We start from the raw sequence: 23,041 nt of genomic DNA, 5'->3' as shown, positions 1-23,041 counted from the left end.
ACTACGTCCTGGGTGACAGTTCTTGTGACGTCACTCCTTTTGTGGTTGTTGATATTTAAGATGATGTCACGTACCGTCGTGATGGGACCGAACTGTGTTATCTCTCTTTCACAGGAGAGCAACTCATTTTCCGTGTCACAGAACTGCCTGTGCTGGTCTAAAATCTTTTATTTTCTTAGAAATAATCATATGAGTGCTAATTTCCCCAAATCTGGAAAATTAATCATCAGTCAAGCACATCTCACGAAAATAATAACTGGGGATTTGCTTTCAACAACAATAATATATTGTTCTCTTTGTCAACTGAGCAAAAAAGCAAAAAAACAAAAACAAAACAAAACAAAGCAAAAAAAAAACACTGATGCAGATAAATTTACCGTTTCAGATGCTCAGAATGACTCTGTTTAAAGCACGAACGACTGCAAACTCCAGTTTCGATTGCAATACTGGCCACACCACCAGAACAAAAACAAACCAGCATTTCAAAACGATCGCACAAACTCGATTCGAGTTGGAAATTCGTTCTTGGTTGTCCAAGTCAGTCCTGAGACCGGTGTGAACTAAACCAGAAGCAAGGTCTTCGTCAATATTCTTTGTAACTGTCACCGCAGACGAAAACCTCCAGAACAAAGGAAGATTCCTACGACGACATAATTATAAATGTTACGGTTCCCACACAGCTTCCGGAATCCTCCGAAATAATGCTGAAGGTGTCGGGAGAAGTGTGTGACGCTCTTTCCGAAGAACACCCCCCCTCGGGCCACAAATTAACCTTTTCTGTTACCGGTTAATCGTCCGGTTTGGTCTGTAGCGGTTGGTCACAAAACAACAGCTGCGAATTACAAGGGATTAGGTTCTGGTTTCACGGTGTGTGCTGTTGTTAATCCGTCCAAGCTTTGGGCTTAGAGCTGGGCGGATTGGACTCGACTCAAAACGTCTGTGTGCAGACTGCCTGACCGCTGTGAGATGTGCCTGGTAACCATGCGGCGCCGATCCTTTCAAAACACAGACTGCATATTCTATCTGCCTGCCTGCCTGCCTGTCTGTCTGTTTGTTTGTCTGTCTGTCTGATCAATGATGTGTTTTTATTGAAATGGGAGATTGTGCGATGAAAGGGGGCGAGTGAAAAGGGGATCAAAGTAACGAGAGAGTGGAGGGGGTGTCATGAGAGGGGTGGTGTGTGTGTGTGTGTGTGTGTGTGTGTGTGTGTGTGTGTGTGTGCGCGCAGTGTGTGTATGTGTGTGTGTGTGTGTGTGTGTGCAGTGTGTGTGTATGTGTGTGTGTGTGTGTGCGCGCGCGCACGTGTGTGTGTATCTGCGCGCACGAATCCATGTATTGACCGGACGCCAGTGTGTGTGTGTGTGTGTGTGTGTGTGCTGATAAGCAATATCATGTAACTTGATATGATTTACAACATATAAACAGGGGGAAAAGATATTAATTTGTTTGATATATTTAAGGCATATGGTTTTGGGGGGTGGGGTTATGCGTATTTGCATGGATTGTTCATGTTTTCGATTTTATTTATTGATTGTTTTCACACACACACACACACACACACACACACACAGACACACACACACACACACACACACACACACACACACACACACACACACACACACACACACACACTCACACACACCGTTTCGCTGCTGTAAGATTTAGCACGGATAATTCATGTTATATAATTTGTAATAAATATGAAATAAAGAAGAAAATTAATGAGTTGTGTGTGTTGATTTCTCCTCGTTGCATTCTTTTTATATTTTCGTTTCGTTTTTGTTGATTATTTTCACACACACACACACACACACACACACACACACACACACACACACACACACACACACACACACACACACACACACACACACACACACGAAACTGACAGAGAGAGTGAGAGAGACAGACAGACACACAGGGAGAGAAAGAGGGAGACAGAGACAGACAGAGTGAGAGAGAAACTGACAGAGACAGACAGACAGACAGACAGAGAGAGACTGACAGAGAGAGAGACTGACACAGAGAGAGACTGACAGAGGGAAGAGAGAATGAGAGAGAGAAAAAAAACTGACAGAGAGCGAGAGAGAGAGGGGGGGCTGACAGAGGGAAGAGAGAGAATGAGAGAGAAAGAGAGAGAGAGAGAGAGAATGAGAGAGAAAGAGAGAGAGAGAGAGAGAATGAGAGAGAGAGAAAATGAGAGAGACAGAGAGAGAGAGACACAGAGAGAGTGGCAGAGAGGAGGAGAGACAGAGAAACGGAAAATGAAAGACGGAGAGTGAGTGAGAGAGAGACAGAGAGAGAGAGACAGAGACAGAGAGAAACTGACAGAGAGAGACACAGAGAGAGTGTGTGTGTATGTGTGGCAGAGAGGGGGAGAGACAGAGAAACAGAAAATGAGAGACGCAGAGTGAGTGAGAGAGAGAGAGAGACAGAGAGAGAGGGAGTGTGTGACAGAGAGGAGGAGAGACAGAGAAACAGAAAATGAGAGACGGGGAGTGAGAGAGACAGAGACAGAGAGAAACTGACAGAGAGAGAGACAGACAGAGAGAGAGAGAGAGTGTGTGTGTGTGTGTGTGTGTGTGTGGCAGAGAGGGGGAGAGACAGAGAAACAGAAAATGAGAGACTGAGAGTGAGTGAGAGAGAGAGACAGAGAGAAACTGACAGACAGACAGACAGACAGACAGACAGACACACACACACACACACACACACACACACACACACACACACACACACACACACACACACACACACACACACACACACACACACACACACACACACACACAGAGTGGCAGAGAGGGGGAGAGACAGAGAAACAGAAAATGAGAGACGGAGAGTGAGAGAGAAAGAGAGAGAGAGAGAGAGAGAGAGAGAGAGAGATCTGAATCTGAGATACGGATACCGATATGGATAGTTTATTCAATAAAGGCCATGGCCCCTCATGAAGGGGGTACAGTTAATCAACATTCAAAATCAAAACCTTACAAATTACAGAAGTGAATGATAAACTGCAAATGATATTGGATAATGCACAACTAATAATAATTAACTACATAATACACTGCGAAACTCAAAAGCCTTATATAAGTAAATAGCAAACTGTTTTATAATAGTTTCGTTAGTTGATGACATAAGCATGGCAAGTCGAAATAAAGTAGGGTGTCTATAATATTTTTGTGGAATCCACTCATGTCTAAGGTCATTCAAAGCAGGGCAACACAACACAAAGTGAAGTTCGGTTTCTTCAGCACGTCTGCATAAAGGACAACTAAGATCAGAGACACTGGACTTTCGATAACGATAATGATGAAGAAATATGTCAGAAATTCCAAATCGGAACCTGGTTGTGATATGTTTCCAATGCTTATCCATTTTCATTGACAGATAAGTAGGAATAGAGTGTACACAAATGAACTGTCTGTAAAACTCAAACCTATCGCTATCTTGAACATGATTTGACCAATCTTACCATCTACAGTCAATTAATCTTGTTCGGGGTGCACTAATAAATCCCTTTATGTCCCCTACCCCCTGTTGTAACCAAACATAACCAAATCCCAGTTCATATAATCTAACCCTAACCTTTGATACCCAGTTTACCTTGCCCCTCAAATCTAAATCATATAACATGTTAAATGCTTTTTTCGGCAACCTTGAATCTTCCATTTGTGTTATTTTCAACCAATAGCGAATACATCTTACTGCGGAATTGAGATATATCGGATATCTTTTTGTCTCCCCGTAAATTAAATCATTAGGCGTTTTCATGGTAACTGCAAGAAACTTTTTCAGTGCAAATAAATGAACACTCTCGCAGCAAACTGCAGCATTAGAGAGACCCCAAATTTCTGCTCCATATTGTACAATGGGTTGTACCTGGGAATCAAACAATTTAATAAACGATCTGAATCTGAGAGAGACAGAGAGAGACAGGGAGAGAGACAGAGAGAAACTGAAAGAGAGATAGAGACACAGAGAGAGTGTGTGTGTGTGTGTGTGGCAGAGAGGGGGAGAGACAGAGAAACAGAAGACGGAGAGTGAGTGAGAGAGAGACAGAGAAGCTGACAGAGAGACAGAGAGAGAGAGGGGCAGAGAGGGGGAGAGACAGAGAAACAGAAAATGAGAGAAGGAGAGTGAGTGAGAGAGAGAGAGAGACAGAGACAGAGACAGAGAGAGAGAGAGAGAGAGAGAGCGTTTCCCCGCAGACACACTGAGTCGTGATGAAAAAGTCTGAAGAGACAGAGTGTGTGTGTGTGTGTGTGTGTGTGTGTGTGTGTGTGTGTGTGTGTGTGTGTGTGGCAGAGAGGGGGAGAGACAGGAAAACAGAAAATGAGAGGAGAGTGAGTGAGAGAGAGAGAGAGACAGAGAAACTGACAGAGACAGAGACTGAGAGACACAGAAAGAGAGAGTAGCGGAGAGGGCCGGGGAGAGACAGAGAAACAGAAAATGAGAGATGGAGAGAGAGAGAGAGAGAGGGAGAGAGAGAGGAAAAAGAGAGAGAGATCTGAATCTGAGAGAGAGAGAGAGAGCGGTTCCCCCGCAGACACACTGAGTCGTGATGAAAAAGTCTTCAGTCCGTACACGGCCCGGACAAGGCAGCGAGCCCACACAACAGCGGGCCCAACACACAAGTCGCTGCTCAACTCTGAAGGCGGACGGCTGGTGGTATGAAGAGAACACATAACACATTCATTCCACAACACATCTTTGATCAAGCAGAAAGCATTATCAGTCACAAATATATTATACATACATCTGTATTTGACTGTTTCTATGTCTTTGTGAGAGGGACTATTGAGCCGGGAGAGAATTGACGCGGGGGAGTATCGACACGGGGGAGTATCGGGCTGACCCCAACCGGATTAACCCCTTGTGCAAGATCACGGAGTTTGGGCGGCCAACTAGAGATATCAACACAAATGGGAAGGATTAATTTGTCACTTTTTGACGTTAAAATGTGAAGATGACGCACGAAGACATTACTCGATTGACAATTTTAATTTGTCAGTACTGTATTATATTATATATTGAAAAAGTTTGACATTCCTGGTGCGTTTGTTTTGTTCTGTCAGAAACAGATCTGCAGCGTTTGTTTCGGTTTTTAAATGTCGTTATAGGTATTTGATTCTTGTTTATCGATATGAAATCGCGGCACATTTAAACACATTAATTGACATGCAAGTATTATCTGTGATATTTCATCTTTTTTCTTTTACTAATTCTTATTCGCTGGAACTTGCATTTACGACATATATGCACCTTTCTCGCTTTCCAATTCTGAAAGAGTTGACCGGAAAAACGAGTCAGCGCAAAGCAATTTACAGGATCACAGTTCAAGGTATGATTTGATAAGTGTATATATACTTTTTCACCCATATATTCAGTTAAGATCCTGTTAAAGGATGATAATGGGTACTATAATACAACATGTTTTGCTACAAAAGAGTACAGTACAGAAGATGGTAAATGTTTTGCTGTCTTTGGTCAGTTTGGGTTTGACCCGTTTAGTGTCCTCCGGCGAAATATGATTTTCAAATGTGTATGAGGAGACTTTGGACATAACTGTTAAGTTTCTGTGCACAGTGTACTTCGTTATTCTTTTTTTTGACAGTGTCCATACTTTTCATATTGTATTATCCGATTCTATGGAATACCAGTCCACTGATATCGGGTGACAGATTTATTGAAATATACTAAAAAATGAAAATCAAAATAACCATTGCATTTGCACGACAGTAAAATTTAAAGAATGTAGACTGCTTATTCAGCCCGATAATATCAAATTTGCTTGATTAGTTTAACAGTGTTGGGGTTATATAGTAACTGAAAGACATGTGTTCTCAATTTCACACACAATAACTGTGATAGTAACTTGAAAGATAAATGATGAATACAGGTTTCGATGTTGAATTAAATGCATAATATCTTCTTCTTCAATGTTTGTGGGCTGCAACTCCCACGTTTACTCGTATGTACATGAGTGGGTTTTTACATGTATGACTGTTTTTACCCCACCATTTAAGCAGCCATACTCTGTTTTCGGGGGGGTGTATGCTGGGTATGTTCTTGTTTTCATAACCCACCAAATGCTGACATGGATTACAGGATCTTTAATATGCATATTTGATCATCTGCTTGCATATACACAACATGAAGGGGGTTCAGGTACAAACAGGTCTGCACATATGTTAACCTGGGAGATTGGAAAAATCTCCACCCTTTACCCACCAGGCACCGTTGCCGAGATTCGAACATGGGACCCTCAGATTGAAAGTCCAATGCTTTAACCACTCAGCTATTGCGCCCATCAGATGCATCATATGAAAACTGAAATATAATGTTTTCTATAGATGCATGTCAAGAAAACTAATTTCTTGAATAATATCACTCCAATATTCAACAGTCAGCTCAGTGTGGTTTCTAAAGTGAATATGATTTCAGACAAGATTTCAGACAATCTGAATCATGTATTTTCCTAAATTAATCATGTGATCAAAAGGGTTTGTTTCTGCAGTTGACAATAACAGTATGCCACGGTTGCTTCAGTTGCCAGACACATCAACTTTTGATGAGCAAAATGAAAATGTCTTATTGTCCATCACACTGGATAAACATGAAATATTCATTACATTGTACCTGTAGAAACATTGATTAAACCATAAACTAAGTTTCATGCAGTAAATATTTTTATTTTAATGAGATGTAATTTATATATATATTGTCGTTGTTTTTTTGTTGTTGTTTTTTTCAGGCTTAAGCAATAGTTTGGATAACGGCTTTACATTATTTATTCTGTCAATTTCTGTTTCTGTTGAGACTGAAGTTTACATTGAATTGTAGCAGATGTGAAAATATTGGCAGTGACAGAGAATTTTATATGGACATGATAGGAAAAGCCTATACTATGGCATGGAGAACAAAAATTATTACAGGATACAACCACAACACAGGACACAATACTAAAATGAAAAATGGCACCATTTCAGTATTGCTCATACATCACCGCAAAATTTTGCAAAGAATAATAATTACAGACAAAAAGTTACATTGATATATTAATATACAAGCACAGTAAGTGCTACATTGTTCTGCAGTCCTACTGCTGGTGGGCAGGCAGCATAGGCTGTGGGATCTGATGCCATGCTTTCCCAAACAAATTTTTATGATGGAAAGTTAAGACCTCTACCAGTTCTAGTTATTAAGTTACTAGATTTAGAGTGAATGCTACAGATAGTACAACAGTCTTGTTACCAACCAGTGTCATTGCTGCCAATTAGTTTTGGACATGAAGAGCTCTAGATTGGGTGTATGGTTGGTTATCGGTAACCCAAGTCAGCATCAGTCCCACCTCAAGTAATGATGCACCGAATGTGGAAAAATAATATTTACATTAATAACCCATGTTGTCTGATTGCAGCCAGTGTTATACAGTCAAATCCATTGTGAAACCATGGCAGACGTGAAGAGACTGGTGTTTTCTATTCTCACATTTTTGGAGGATCAGAAGAAGACAGGAGGCCTCGATGACGAACAGGTGGAAAGCCTAGAAGGTCTGTTACAGTGTTGATGTTTTTAATGTACAGACAGACAGAATAAAGTGTGCAAAAAATGTACTGATACTAGTGATAGTGTTACAAGTCAAGGATCATGTGTGATGTAGCGGAGGGGGGAGAAAAAAAGAAGCAAGTTATTAGAAGCCAGATCCACAGAGGTAAGTTAATGGTTATGATTATATTATGATTGAAATATTAATATGTTGTATTAAATAAGATATTGTTGCAGCATCATAGTATGTCATTTGCAAAAGAATAGTATTAAATGTAACATTGTACCTTTCTATGTTTTGCAGTATTCATTCACTGATTCAGTGCCTTGAGACGAAATATAACATTGTATCTCTGTATGTTTTACAGTATCCATTCAGTGCCTTGAAACTGTGTATGGCTTAAGCACCTCGGACCAAAACCAGGCGGCCCACTACCATGTACCAAGAAATCTTCTGGATATTTTTAATTCACAAATATCTGAGGTCAGTATAGAGTGGGGAAAATTTTCATCTTTCACCTAGGGCTAGAGGTAGTGTATGATAGAGCACTCATCCAGAAAGTGAGGGTCTTTGGTTAAGTCATGTGAGGGCCATGATTTGCTGTTATTTTTTTCTTTCCCCCTTTTATTTTACTGATGGTCTTGGTGCTGTTTTCTTATTTCTCCTTTTTTAAGTGTGTGTGGTGTTTTATGGACAAGACCAAAGTCTTGTACTGCATGCACTCAGCCCGTGTTGAAGATCCTGCAGCAACAAGAGAGTCGTGTCTAGCAACATTGTTTAGAAAGACATTTACTTTGACAAGTGGAAAGGGGAGTGATTTCAAAGTTTAAGGTCCCTTAGTCTTTAACAGTCATCGGCAGTGAATTCATATCCACTGCATCTAAGCTCAGCATAGAAAGATGGGGCCCAGTTCTCTACTCCCACCAATTTAACCTTTCCCAACAGGTCAGGTACCCATTTACACCTAGGCAGAGTGAGAACAATCGGAGTAAAGTGTCTAGTTCCCAAGGACACATCATCATGGCGAAATGGGGCGTAGAACCCAGACGACAGGTAAACACTGGCTCAGTCATCCAACATCTGACAAATTCTGCCACAGCACCTCCTTGGAGGGATATGGAGTGTGTTTTGTCTTTTCTTTTGTTTGTCATGGATGCACGTCAGATAAATGGGGGCGAGTGGAAAGGGGCTTGTTTATGCACTTGTGTGACAGAGAGGAGAAATGGAGCTGATCTATTTTTGTCATGAAATACTTGAAAAATGAATAACAGGGATGCAGTCTTGAAGTGCATACCTTCTGTTAATTGGTGGTTTTCTTCTCTCTCTCTCTCTCTCTCTCTCTCTCTCTCTTTTAAACCATTTCTGCTGTTCAGCTGTTTCTTGGATAAACCTGTAAAATCATTGAAGTAAGCAGCTGTTAACAGAGATTCATGACTGGAGGAGGGAGTGGGCGGATGAACGAATTTGAATGTTTGTATATAATTCATCTAGGGTATTCAAATTTCAAGAGCAGTAAGGTGAGTAAGTAAATGAATTGTAATGTTTGTATTTAATTAAAACTTGCAGTAGGGTTTTCTGTTTTGCTGCTATATTTTTTTCTTTTTGTAGTTGTTTCAGTATATATGGCAATTGTCTTTCATTATGTGTTCGCATATCCCTTGTGTCTCCTGCCAGGTGAGCAGTCTGCCTGAAGAAATATAACTGTGAAAGATTATTTCAGCTCATATATGTTCAAGTCTGACTAAAAAAAAAACGGGTTAAAGGTCACATTCATTTACAGTCATAGGGGCAGTGGATTCATATTTGCACTAGGGTTTTGGTATAGGAAGGCAGCACCCAGTCTTCTGCTGCTGTTAATCTTCCTCAGGCAAAGTCAGGTTCCTATTCCCATTTGGGTGGAATGAGAAAAAATGCCTTTCCTGAGGACTTAACATCAGGCAGAAACAGAGCATGAAACTCTGATTACACGGCAGGGTAATGAACAAACGGTCATGTGCATTAACAGTTATGTCTGTGTGAGTGTGTGCATGACTGACACCAGACTGACTGATATGGGAAACAAATGATGAGCACCCAAAGTCAGCTCTCAGTGGACTCTTCCCAGGTAGGCAGCCTGTTGTGCCACTGATGCCATGTTTGTAAAGCACTTAGTGTTTCGTCTCTGACTGTGAATAGACACTATAAAAGTATCCATATCATCCTCATCATTGGTGAACGCTGGATGAGAACGCTTGACCGATTCAGCCAGAGCGTGCCCCCAATGTGTCATTTGCTGTGAGAAATGGTCAAGCAAAGTTATGGGTCCTCCTTGCTCCCATACAATAGTCCCTGAGCCTCCTGGGACAGAGACTGCAGTCTTATTTAGGTTCAGTGAGTTTGATAGTGTTTTATGTCAGATGCACTGAACAGGTCTGTGTATGTTTCTGCTTGCAGACTGATTCAGATCTATCCAGTCTCTCCTTACATGAACCAACACCAGAGGAAAGAGAAGAGGCTGAAAAATTGAAAAATAGAGGTAAGTTTCTAAGTTGCCTTTTTTTCTGACATCAGTATATTGTGTAGCTACAGTTTGTTGGGGAGGCGGGGGTGGTCCTTCAATCTTATTTGGTTTGGTTTTGGTTGAGTTTCTTGTATTTATATGTGATTCATTTTTATGCTGACAAAATAATTGTGCAGTTAAACATGCATGCCTGTGTCTGATGAGTATCTCTTCATTTCTTCATTTTGTGCATTTGTTGTGTCTGTAAATGAAATATGCACCTGCTGCAATATCTTAGACTTTCTACATTATATCTGCTTGATCTAGCTGAAAGCAGATGAAAAATAACAATGTTCATGTAAACAGTATTTAACTGTTAATTACAAGTGCTCTTTGTGTTTCACCTTCAACTCGGTTGGCTGAAAAACAGTGTTGCGTACATGTGTGCTACTTTCTGCCCATAGTCTTAGGATTGAATCTTTAACTGCTGTTTGCAGTCCATACTCCATATGTTTGTTTAACAGTTTATTTCTCCATTTTCAAAATACAATAATGATTATAATAATGTACTTGTGAATGTTAGACATAAATTTCCTAATGATTTTATTGATGTATGATTGTCTCCCTTTGCTTACAAATTTTTCAAGGCACTGTCTCACAACAGTAACAATGATTGTTTGTTGTTTAGTATTTCTTGCTCTCTTTGCCTCATTTTCCTTGTCTCTTTGCTTCTAATGTATCAGTTCCATAGTCGCAAAGTATCAAAGTTGACAAAACTAAGTACAGAACTCTGTGTGTGTGCACACTCTTGTTTGTGTATGGTGTGACAAACTTCACTGTGTATGTTTATGCATGTATAAAGTTCTGTTGTAAATATCACAAGCTTCCTGACTGTGGGGTGTGAGCATAAGTATGCACTGTTATCATTATTATTTGTATTATTATTTCCAGGCAACGAGTTCATGAAGTCAGAGAAGTTTTCTGACGCACTTGAGAGCTATACACAGGCCATCAAGAGGGATGGGAAAAATGCGGTCTACTACTGTAACAGGTAATGCTTGTCTTGACTCTGCATCCAGCAGACTGGAGATTCTTTTCATTCTCTACTTCACTCTCTTGCCTTCCACTCATCTATCTACTACTACCCTTTACTTTGTCAGCTCCACTGTCTGACTTGATGGTCTAGTTGAAACCACATTATTTCTGTAAATTATACTAAAATTATGTCATCTTAACTTCTGTAGACTACGAACTTCACAAAAAGTTAAGAACCACTTCACAAAAACAGGCATCTTTTCATAATTTTTTTTTTTTCAAACTGAGAGAGAAAAAATGTAATTATGCAGGCTGCATGATTATGGTATACCACTGGCCTCTCACTGAAAACGCGAATGGCTGTTTCACTCACACATGCACCATCAACAGCTGGAACAATGGGTTTGAAAAATAGATGTTTCAGCCAAAAAGTTACAATTATTCAGTAGTTTATAAGCCATAGCTGTGTTTTTTTCATTGTGAAGAATGAAAGTGAATGCATGCAAGAAAGCACCTCTGGGTTATGTGTGGTGCTTATTGCATCGGCTGTATACACAGTGCTGTTTGCGGAAAATTGAGCATCACTCCACCCACAAAAAGAAAATTGTGCAAGTGTTAATTTTCAGGATCACTTCATCTGTCCAGTTTTCAATGAGAGTGGGTGTTCATGTGTGCAAGTCCACTTGGAAGTGTGTGGGTGCGCATGTTCATGTTTCAAGATGAGTAGACACACATTATACTTCTTCTTGAAGAATATTTTGATAGCTCATAACTTAGAGCAGTATGCACATTACATTGACATGAAGAAGATTAAAAGATACATATATAAAAATAGATATAAAAATAGAACAATGCTCATTATATCATTCTGGCATCTGCAGTATTCGTTCATAGGTTCCCTTGTCCATAATGATAATATTGATAATGATAATGATAGTGTGTATTTATATAGTGCTTACCCTACAGCTCTGAATGCATTTAACAATCTGTCTAGTAGTATGCATAAGATAACGGGAATATGATAAAAAGTGTGAAGATAGAAACTCATAGGCGGATAGTAGTTTGCACAGGACAGGAATGTCAGACCCCTGCCGGAGTCTGCACTAGTTGGGTCACGGTAAGTATGTTATTTAAACATAATTTTAGATAGAAAATTTCCATTTAAAAACACTGTAACATCAGTCACATGACTCACACACCTCTCACACACTTTTCACACCTCGTTCCCAGCTCCCCCACCTCTCCCAATAAACTCGCTGGTGCACACACAAGCACATACATGCAGTTGGGTAGGAGGTTCGGGGGGTGGGGAGTAGGATCTTCAGAGTGCAAATATTAAGAAACCATGGGACTTGCACACCAAACGCAGGATTGAAAACTTGGAATAGATGTATATTGTTGACGGTGGGGTGTTGACAGAGCGGCAGCCTACAGCAAGCTGAACAAGCACCAGCAGGCCATCGAGGACTGCACCAGAGCCCTTGCTATAGACACCAGCTACAGCAAAGCCTATGGCAGAATGGGGTGAGCTGTGTGCTTTGTGTCTCCATGACTTGGTCTATGGCATGTATATGTGAGATGCCGGTGGTATGTAATTCATCATAAATGTGTTGTCCGAAATGAAATATATATTAGTATATAAATGAAAAAAATGTGTATCTACCAACAGCAGCATGTTTCCTGTTTTGGGAGTGGTTGTGGGGTTTTTTTGTTTTTGTTTTTTGGGGTTTTTTTGGGTTTTTTACATCTTCTGTTGTTTTGATGGGGTTTTTTTTTTTCATTTTCTTTTCTCAACCAGGTGGGGGAGGGGGGGGGGGCGGGAGCCAGGGGGAAGGTTATGTATGTATATTTCTTTCGTAAACTTTAAAAGGGGCATTCTTCTGGACAAATTTTGTTCAACTCCAGGTTTAACCGAAAAATAACATATATTTGAGCTCTTTCCACACATTCCAGTTATGATGACAGTGTGCAGCCAGGAAGGGCACTGGACGCTGTAAATGTTTAACAGTATTGTAAACGTTAAACAGTTGTTTTACTGTTAGATTTGTGTGCACTTGCAAATCCATACATTGATTGATTGGTGTGGTAGCTGAACGTATAGAGCATTGGATTTTCACCCAAATTTCCTGAGTTCGATCCCAGGGTTCAGCACACCTGGTGAGTTGAGGATGGGGATTTTTCTGATTTCCCACGTCAACATGTGCAGACATGCTAGTGCCTGAATCCACTTCATGTGTATACCCATGCAGAAGATAAATATGCATGTTAAAAATCCTGTTATCCTTGTCAGCGTTTGGTGGGCTATGAAAACAAGAATATATCCAGTATACCCCCGAAAATGGAGAATGGCTGCATACATGGCAGGGTAAAGACAGTCATACAAGTAAGCCCACTTGTACATACAAGTGAGTGTGGGAGTTACAGCCCATGAGTGCAGAAAAAAGAAGAAAACATTGATAAATAGCATTCATTTCATCATGTTTGGAAACAAAATATTAACTTCAACATGGAAGTTACATTGATATATACATGTGCCAGGAGAAGCAAAATCTGCCATGTGGACATGAATATGAATACTCTGTGATAAACCTTTAAACTCACAGGCATGATATTTTTCAGACTCAACCCTGAAATGGCCCATTTGTGGTCGGCTGGGCTATAAGCAACTGGATTTGATTTGTCAGACTTGTCTGGAATCAGATGAAAGGAAGGCTTGGAACTGAGTGAAAGAAATAAAGTTTCAGTGTCATCCCTGAGGCCCATTTTCATAGTTTTATTTTTATTTCTCACAGCATTGCGTACACAGCATTGAACGACCATGAGCAGGCACGAGAGTGTTACCGCAAGGCGCTGGAGTTGGATCCTGACAACCAGAGTTACCAGAACAACCTGGAAATCGCCGAACAGAAGCTACGGGAGGCTGCTGCTGGGGTGTGTGCCATTATAGATTGGTTTCATGTTTGTTTTTAGTTTTGTTTCTCCAGAATTTGGGAACATTTGATTTTCTTTATTTTGACAATGATAGGGATGATGTAGATGCTCCTATGGGGGTTCGTTTAGGTTTGGGTCTGCTTAACAGTTGCTGTCATGGTTTGTTTTGTTGGGATGAAGGGTAATTGTAGTGAAAATAGGGTGATTTATCTCATAATTTTAGTGGCTTTTTTAAGATATTTCTAGAACAGAATGTTGTTGGGGTTTTTTGTTTGTTTTTGTTTTTCTTAGCAGTGAGCAAAGACAGTCTGTTATGAGACTGTAAAATTATACATTTAATTACACATACTTAACCGTGACCCACTAGTGCAGACTCCGGCAGGGGTCTGACATTCCTGTCCTGTGCAAACTACTACCCGCCTATGCAGAGAAAATGAAAGTAGAGTAAGAAATTTAAATTGCTATGGTTTTTCTTTTTAAATGTGAAGAAGCCAAGCAGTAATGATAAGGTAGAATTGTATTTGTGGGGTGTTGGCATAGTTGTAACACGTCCGCCTAGGAAGCAAGAAATTCTGAGCACACTGGTTTGAATCCCACAGTATTTTTCCCCCCTCCACTAGACCTTGAGTGCATTTCTGGACTCTAGTCATTCAGATGAGATGATAAACCAAGTCCTGTTTGCAGCATGCACTTTGCGCAGATAAAAGAAATAACGGCAACAAAAGTGTTGTACCTTGCAAAATTACGTAGAAAATCCACTTCAGTAGGAAAACAAATAAAACTGCAGGCAGGAAAAAAAAGGATGGCACTGTCAGTGTAGTCACGCACTCTCCCTAGGGAGAGCAGCCTGAATTTCACACATAGAAATCTGTTGTGACAAAAGAGTAATATGTTACAATACAATATATATATATATTTCTGGATAAGAATGTTTGGAGGATATTTTGAATCATTGTGTTTTTTCTTCTTTGTAAACAAAGCCAGTCTTTAAAACATCTGGTATGACTGTGTGTGTAATAGATTTTTATTTTACTGCTTTTTAAAACAAATACGAAGAAACTTAGCCGTATGAAGAGCACAGGAACAGGAGTCATGATGGCTGCTGGAAAAAGAGGGCGCTAGTCAGGGGGGCGAAGGGGAGGTTACCTACTTCAAGGAGGTTATCAGCCGTAGCTACTTTTGTTTTCTCCACATAGGCAGATAGTAGTGTGCTCAGGACAGGAATGTCAGACCCCTGCGGGAGTCTGCACTAGTGGGTAACAGTAAATATGTTACTTAAATGTAATTTTAGGTAGAAAATTTCCTTTTTAAAACATGCTCAGTTGAGGTGTATAATGTATAAAAAAAAAATTAAAAAAAATAAAAAAAACTGACATGAAAATCATGTACATTCAAACGCTAAACTGACTACTTTCATTCATAACTCTGCACAGACATCCAGCCAGTCACTCTTAACAGTAATTTGCATACACACACACACCAAAAAAAAACCACCCAACCATCACAAACAATTTAACACTCAACCAGAGGTGTATTGTGGAGAGGACTGTGTTGTTGCAGGCAGGGTTTGCGGCCGGTCCAGCAGGAGGGATGGACATTGGGGCCTTGCTTAGTAATCCCCAGCTTATGAACATGGTCTGTGTTGGGTTTGTGTGTGTTGGAATACATACCAGGGCTAGAAACTCTGAGATATTTTTTGTTGTTGGCTTCGGGACAAGTGTAAAACTTTGTTTGTCCCCCCAAATTTCTACTTGCCCTCCCTAGTAAGTGGTAAATAGTAAAGGTCTGATAATCAACTAAAGCATATGATTATCATGATTAGCATTTTCTCCACATGTTAATTATTATCTGGAGTATGCTAAATGGTATACTGTATGGAACGTGTCAAACATTTTCCTTTGGATAAACACCATAATTTGATCTGATTTGATTTTTCGTTGGCATAAAGAAGTTTGGATGTGCATGCCCATGGTCTGAACACCGTTGTGCTGGTTTTGTGTGCAGGCAACCAATATGATGTCCAACCCACAAATGCAGCAAATGTGAGTGTGAATTTTGATTTGTTGTTGTTGTTGTTGGTTTTTATTGAATGTGACTGCTCTCTACATCCCCCTCACCCCCTCCACCTCAGTCCCCCTCCTAGAGGGTTTTTTTTTTTTTCCTATAGTTAATCTTTTAAGCATTGATATTTTTTTCTTCTGCTTCTACATTAATTCACCAACATGTGTTTCTTTCGTATTTCCTGCAAATGAATTGAAAGGGAGAAAAGTGCCCTGGAAACATTATGAAATAATGTACACAAGGTATTGATTTGATTCATATATACATATGTATATATATGTGTGTGGAATGCAATCTATTTTTCTAAAGTGGTGTGTTTTTGCGCATGGTTAGAATTAGTTATCTGCATTTAATTAAGAATTTTTATCGGCTTTTTTTCTTTTTTCTTTTTTTTTTTCTTTTTTTTCATTTTTTTTTCAGTTATATATCCTTTCAGTTGTCCCAATGCATTTGGTGATCATGACTTTGTCTGAACTTGTCAGTTACAGAAAAGTTTTTCCTGTGGTCATTGTAATTTTTTAGGATTGGGTCTGCCAAAAGACTCTTAAGAAAGATAATATCTGAGCATATCACTCTTCTCTTGCAATCATTATCTCTCCGTTGGTTCCCTGTCTTAATTATACAGAATTAAGTATAAGATTTGCACTCTATGACATAAACATACAAATGAATCTGCCCCGTCCTGTCTATGTGACTGTCTTTACCTCCACATCTCATCTCTTTCTCTGATCAGCTTCATATCCACTGTATTTCTGCATTCCGAGATTCAAACACTCTTTCTTTGTACCCTACAATTGGAATGATCTTCCTCTTTGGCCTCCATCTAATCTCTGCACTCAGCTCTTTCAAATGTGGCCTTAACTCGCTCGGGACAAAAAGTTTTCTTTTCTGAAAAATCACAAAAAATACAAAACATAAGTAACTGAATGAAACTTGCTGTATTTGACCCACTGACCCCTCTCCTCTCGTTGTGTGTATGTCCTCCTCCCTCCCTCTTCACAGCCCTATGAATCTTGAGTCACTGTCATTACCTTCTTGCTGGTAGCTTTCTTCACTGCAGATACTTATTCAAAGTCTTCATCATCCTCATTGATGTCGGAACCTTCATTTTGAAGCATTTCAATCACTTAAGCAGCAGTAAGAGATGCTGTCATGATCTATTTTGCTCCAAAAATTTCCACTTGTATCACCTGCAACATCATTTTCAATACGTATGCAGATTAGCTTGTCATGTTGGGTGCCAAAGTCAGTGGCTCGCTGGAGAGTGTGTTGTTACAGAATCTCATGATGAAACTTTCCATTCGACCCTTGACACGTTTGCAATGCCCTGTGTAGTTGTGGTTGTTATGCTACCCCATGAGGAAAACATGGAAAAAATTTTAACTGTCGAAACCGCTATAGCGTTCCGTCGTCCAGAACCACGCCTTACGTTTCTATCATCCAGAGTGAGTTAAAGCCTACTGCTTTCCAAAATAGCTCTACCATACCTCTTTTTTTCTGTTTTTCCATCCTTAGCCTTCTGTCATCCATTTATAAGGTTTGTCTTTTATGTCAAAATTAGATATGAAAGCGCATCGATTTGTTCTGCTCAAGGTTTAGCGCTATATAGATATTTTTTTTGTAGTCATAGTGGGGTTGTTGTTGCTTTTTTTTTTTCTATTTTTGTTTCGTTTTTTTCTGAAGTGAACCTTGTCCAGAGATAAAAAAAACGTTCAGGGAAGGTTTTTTTCCAGGTTGTCCAGCATCATGAGTAACCAGTCTGGTGGAGAGGGAGGGCTTTCAAGCTTGTTACAGGCGTAAGTAAATTTATTCACATCTGCCTTTAGATTTTCAGTAAAAAAAAGTGTTTTCAAAACCTATCTGTAAGCACTCTCGGTTTCCAGCTTCTATAACACCACCTCATGCTTGTCAACTCACTTTGCCTGTATGAGGAATGAGAGGAAGGGGAAGGAAGAGGAGAGGAGAGATAAAGAATGGGGGGGGGGGGGGGGGGGGGGGTCATGAGTGGCTCCCTTAATTTGTAACTTTTTCTTTCTTGTAAAGTGCCCTTGACTTTGTAGAGAGAAGGAAGATATACAAATGTACATTGGAAGTAGTAGTAAACAGTAAACACATTCGTCGTTGACCAAACAATAACATGGATGTTTGTTTATTTTCATTTCTTCTTTTTTTTCTTTTTTCTCTCCATTATCTTTTTTATGAAGAACATTGGTGTGTAAGTTATTGTCATGAGATAGGCTTTCTTTGGTAGTTTTTGGTTAGGGGTGGTTGTCTTTATTTGTTTTGTTTGTTTGTTTGAGGTTTTTTGTTGGGTTTTTTTTTTTTTACACTGCGATGCAAGTTTCTCACTCTTTAGCTTTCATCAAATCCTTCCACTCGGCTATTTCAAATTTTAAAGCCTACCTCTTTCCAGAATCGCTCCTCCCTGCCCTCGCATTTTCCACCCACAGTTTCTCTAGCTTCCTCAATATATAAGTAAAGTTTTTATCTTCCATCCCGTCTCAACGTTATGCTTGCATGTGAATGTTGGGTGTGAAAGCACTTTGATTCAGTTCTGTTCAAGACTTATTGACATATATATTACATATATAAAATACATTTATTGTTGTTATGTGTAAATATGGTTGTGCTGTCGTTTATGAGTGATGATTGCCCTGATGTGCAGAGGGCAGCAGCTGGCCACACAAATACAGCAGCAGAATCCAGAACTGGTCCAGCAGCTTCGTTCCCAGCTGCGTCAACCTGATCAGGGTCAGTGATGTTTTGAACGCCGCTTTTGTTTTTTTGTGTACTGCCCCCATCATCTGCACTGTATCAGTGGCATTACTTGCACACCACATGTTTTTGAGTTCCCCATACACAGCCACACCTGGCCTTGTCTGCTGCAGTCTCAGTGCCAGCAGTCCACAGTGAACTATCAGTGATAGGTCGCCAGGAGGCCATACGCAAGAGGAGATCCTGCACCGCTGCGGAGTCACTTCATTGGTGTTTTGTAGTGCTTTCATGTATGCAGGACTCCCCCTACTGATGGCAATAATCACTTTGTGGCAGAACCAGACTAATTTATCATCACCCACCATCCTCTTCCCAGAGAGGAAACCACCACCAGGTCACTCCAACGACAGTCTCTCTTGAATCTGTTATCGCCAAAGACTTTGACATAAATTCACCCCAAGCATGGAAGTGTAGAGGGATTGAAAAACTGAGGTTGCCATGAGAGCAGAGCATGAAAGGCCGCAGAAGATATTTGAATCTTGAATGGATGATGAAAGTGAAGTGAAGATTTCTGTGTTGTGTTAAATGGCCTGCATAGAAATCATTTCAAATATTTACTTTTGATTTTTTGTAATGTTTTGGGAATTGGCATCAATCAGGTTAAACAAATTATTGTTCTGGCCTTATATTGACTACGGAAATCTGTGAGTCTAAATATTTATCTCTTTAGTGGACACCATTCTTTCTAACATCTCACGCATGAACTAATTTCCTGCTAAATAAACAAAACTCAGTTACTGACACTTCAGCGTGACACCACTGAATATATGATTTGGTTGTTTTCAGTATCAAGCCTTTTGTTGTTGGTTTTGGGGGTTTTTTAGGATATAGGGTATTATGGGTTGGTTGTTTGCTGTTTTTGTTTGTTTGGGTTTTTATTTAATCCTCTTGTCTTACTTAATCCTCTTGTGAAAAACTGATCGAATGGTTTAGGCCAGTGGCATACCCTAGGTTTGTGTGCATGGACATGACTGTAACTGTGCTTAATTTTTTTGCTTTCAAGCTGTTTTCTGTTGAGGTTCCACAGGATCCATATTGACATGTTTTCGTCCCTGGTATGGTCCTGTGCAATCAGTTGGTCAGCTGGGCTTTAGATAATGAACAAAGTGCCACGTACACATTTTATTTGCTTATCTTCATGTGTATCATTCAATCTAGATCACTGGGCATTATTTAACATGGATTATATGAGCTTAAACCAGTGTTGAGCACATATTTATGAGTAAGTGTCCTCATTGAAACATGGTCAAACTTATTTGCGGGCGATTCATAAGTTTTTTTTACTGTGACGACAATTTCTCTTTTAGAGACAAGTACATTATTTATGTATCTACTGTCTTGTACATACACATGGACTTGATCACCTGTTTCTCCTAACAAGTCTTTTATAATTGCTGTGTGTCGTTGCAGATCAACAGCCTGGGTCGCAGTGATTTGCGGCTTCACATTCCACATCTCAAGGAAGCTGCCATCATTGTTTTCTGGTCATACTCCTGCCCCTCCCCATCACCTCCTCCCCTCTCCTCCCCATTCCTCCACCCCTTGCCAGTGCAGACGTGTGGGAGTGGGGGTGGTGACTGGTCCCCCACAACTTATGTGAGCCCTAATCACCTCATGCTTTGTTCATTGCTGGATGTAAAACACAGCAGTGGACACTGCTGCCTCTTATCAGTAGCAGCTTATACAAAAAAACAAAAACAAAAAAAAAAAAGAAAAAAGCAGTGGATGTCTGCAAGTGAAAGTCTGCCTGAAGAAAATAGCTTGGAGGTGTGCGGAGGAAGATCAGGGGTGATGTCTGCACATCCAGTATTGTGAAGAAATCGGGGGGGGGGGGAGGGGGAACAAAAGGAGGAGGGGGGCATCTTTCTACAGATAGTTACAATAGTAGTTAGCTTGAAGTGACAATAAGGAAGCTATCCACTGATCAAGTTGACAGAGAAAACAGTGTGAGGGTGGGATGCCATGAGAGTTTGCAATGAAAAAGTTTGCCAGCGATGTCTGCAGACTTCACAGAAGGTTAAGAATCACTTCATAAAAGCAGTTATTTAATGTTTAAAAAATATATAGATATGATAATATGCAGGCTGCCTATGGTCTACTTGGGCCTCTTATTAGATACTTAAATGGCTGTTTATAAACATGTGTACTATGAACAGCTAGAATGAAAAATGCATTTGATAACCTGTTTCAGCCAAACATTTAGTTATCCAGTTGCTTAATAAAATTGCAATAAAGCACCTATAGTTATGAGTGGTGATCATTACATTGGATGCATACACAAATGTTTGCTGAAAATTCAGCATTTCACCACGCCTCCTGAAGAAAAAAACCTGTGCAAGTTCCCAAGTGGTTCTTAACGTTTTGTGAACCCTGTTTGCATAAAGTACAGTAATAGCAAGGCTGCTGTCTGCTGGTTAAGTTAACAGATAAAATAATGTGTGGTGTGCTGTTTTCATGACTAGTTGACATGAACAAGTTTGGCGGTGGGGGAAGATTCTCAGTCTGGAGATGTATAGAAATAGGAATTGTATGCACTTTATTTTTTCAGGATGTATATCTGATCTGCCTTTTCATTAAAATTTGCGAGATTTAGGAAGAAAATAAAAGCATGAAATATAATTTGCTGGGTTAGAAAAGTTGTGGCGTTACCGTTAGGCCGTCATATTTGTTGACAGGGAAGAAAGGGGGGGAGGGAATAGAAAGTATCAATGTAATTTGCAAGATTAGATAATAGTTGCAGCATTACTGCTAGGCTATCGTTTACACATTAATAGGCATATGTACTAATACAAAAGTCGCTGTAGACCTGATGAAAATGTGTGATCATTGATGGCATGGGTTTTGTTCTGTTGTTTGTTGGTGTGTTTTCTATGCCAAACTGTTGGACCGTCACTAACTGATATGGTGTGTCATATGTGTAAAACTCAGTGTGTTATTGAGAGAGCCCTACACAGGTTTTGTGGTCAGTCACTGTGTAGTGTGTGTGAGAGAGAGAACAGTTTGTGTCATTACTATCTGTTTTGCTTGTTGTTGATAAAACAATGTGCCGGGGGTGTATGTATCCAAGTCCATGACACTAAAGCAACAGTATAAGCTGCATCGAAAATGTTGTGCTTTTTGTATCCAGGTTTTTAGAATAGATTCACTGCTCCCCTTCCCCACCCATCCCCCCAGCCTCATCCATGTGGTGTAAAAGCATGCACCAACCACAAAACAGCACCTTTTGTTGCGGATAACCTACTGTCCAGAAAATGTCCGCTTCTTGGGGTTTTTTTTTTGTTTGTTTGTTGTTGTTTTTTCCAAAATAATTCACCTTTTTTTTTCTTTTTTTGCACCTTCTCATATTAAGAGTATGTGCTTGCATCTGATGTTTATGTTCAGGTGTGTGGGTGGGTTTTTTTGTTTTTTTTTCTCTTTTTAAAATAGGTTTTGAATGATTTTAACCAACAGATAATATAAAATCTAGACAGACCTTGACACTACAATGAGCAATGTTTTAATGAGATGGAGGAGTGACAACAGTTGTTAGTAACCATTTGTCGTTTATTATTTTACCTTTCTGCTTGAACAGGTTGTGGATTTCAGAAATGTGAATATTTGTTGCAAAGTTACGTTTGGTATTACTGGAAATTCATTCTGGGCACAGGAGAAAAAAAAAAAGTAGTCTATTCAAATGCAATTTTTATTTTACAAGAAATTTCACATTTCTTACGTTTTGAAAAATTATCATTTTGTTTCTTCTTTCATTATCTTCAGTCTTTGGCCTTTATGCAATCGATTACACACAGTTTTCATCAAAATAATGTCTGCGTCACCTGGGGCAGAGGTTGCAAGGAGTGAATGAAGAGACTGTGTGACATGGTAGCAGCTCTCAGTTGGGCACGCATTGCACACACACACACACACACACAAAAAGCCGGCAATACACCTTGGTGCATATGCATTAACTCAGTAGACTTAGCTATCATCATTGCGTGAATTTGTTCCACACATAAGTTATTTCAGTTTTCCTAATTATAAACCATTGTCAATGAAAGTGGAGATGTGATGTAAAACATAACCCATGCATATGGTTTGTACTTTGTGCTTGTTTGTTAAAGGAGAGCGAGAGCATGCCGGGAAAATAAATGAAGTATACTTGTACATGTATCTGAAGTTTGTGTGATTTGGAGCGCTATGGAAGTGTTGGGAGATGTTAGCCTGCC

General features: G+C 39.8%; 1 protein-coding gene across 1 annotated transcript; it reads left to right on the top strand.

Moving 5' to 3' along the window:
* Positions 1-5,209: 5,209 nt before the first annotated feature.
* Positions 5,210-22,979, top strand: LOC143295423 (small glutamine-rich tetratricopeptide repeat-containing protein beta-like). The gene is made up of 12 exons (XM_076607113.1): positions 5,210-5,347; positions 7,427-7,559; positions 7,923-8,038; positions 9,989-10,070; positions 10,986-11,085; positions 12,489-12,593; positions 13,862-14,000; positions 15,561-15,635; positions 16,005-16,042; positions 17,795-17,857; positions 18,727-18,812; positions 20,247-22,979. The coding sequence occupies exons 2-12, from the start codon at positions 7,460-7,462 to the stop codon at positions 20,267-20,269; spliced, it is 927 nt and encodes a 308-aa protein (XP_076463228.1). The 5' UTR covers positions 5,210-5,347; positions 7,427-7,459; the 3' UTR covers positions 20,270-22,979.
* The last annotated feature ends 62 nt before the right edge of the window (positions 22,980-23,041 follow it).

Source organism: Babylonia areolata, chromosome 20, assembly GCF_041734735.1.
Source record: "Babylonia areolata isolate BAREFJ2019XMU chromosome 20, ASM4173473v1, whole genome shotgun sequence".
In the NCBI taxonomy this organism is placed as follows: domain Eukaryota; kingdom Metazoa; phylum Mollusca; class Gastropoda; order Neogastropoda; family Buccinidae; genus Babylonia; species Babylonia areolata.
Note: the sequence above shows the minus strand (reverse complement) of the source record. Positions and strands in the feature narration are given on the sequence as shown.

Coding starts and splice junctions, on each gene's coding strand:
- LOC143295423 (XM_076607113.1), top strand. CDS start 7,460: ATGGCAGACGTGAAGAGACTGGTGTTTTCTATTCTCACATTTTTGGAG. Junction 16,043..17,794: donor AACCCACAAATGCAGCAAAT/GTGAGTGTGAAT, acceptor GTTTTTTTCCAG/GTTGTCCAGCATCATGAGTA. Junction 17,858..18,726: donor CTTTCAAGCTTGTTACAGGC/GTAAGTAAATTT, acceptor CCTGATGTGCAG/AGGGCAGCAGCTGGCCACAC.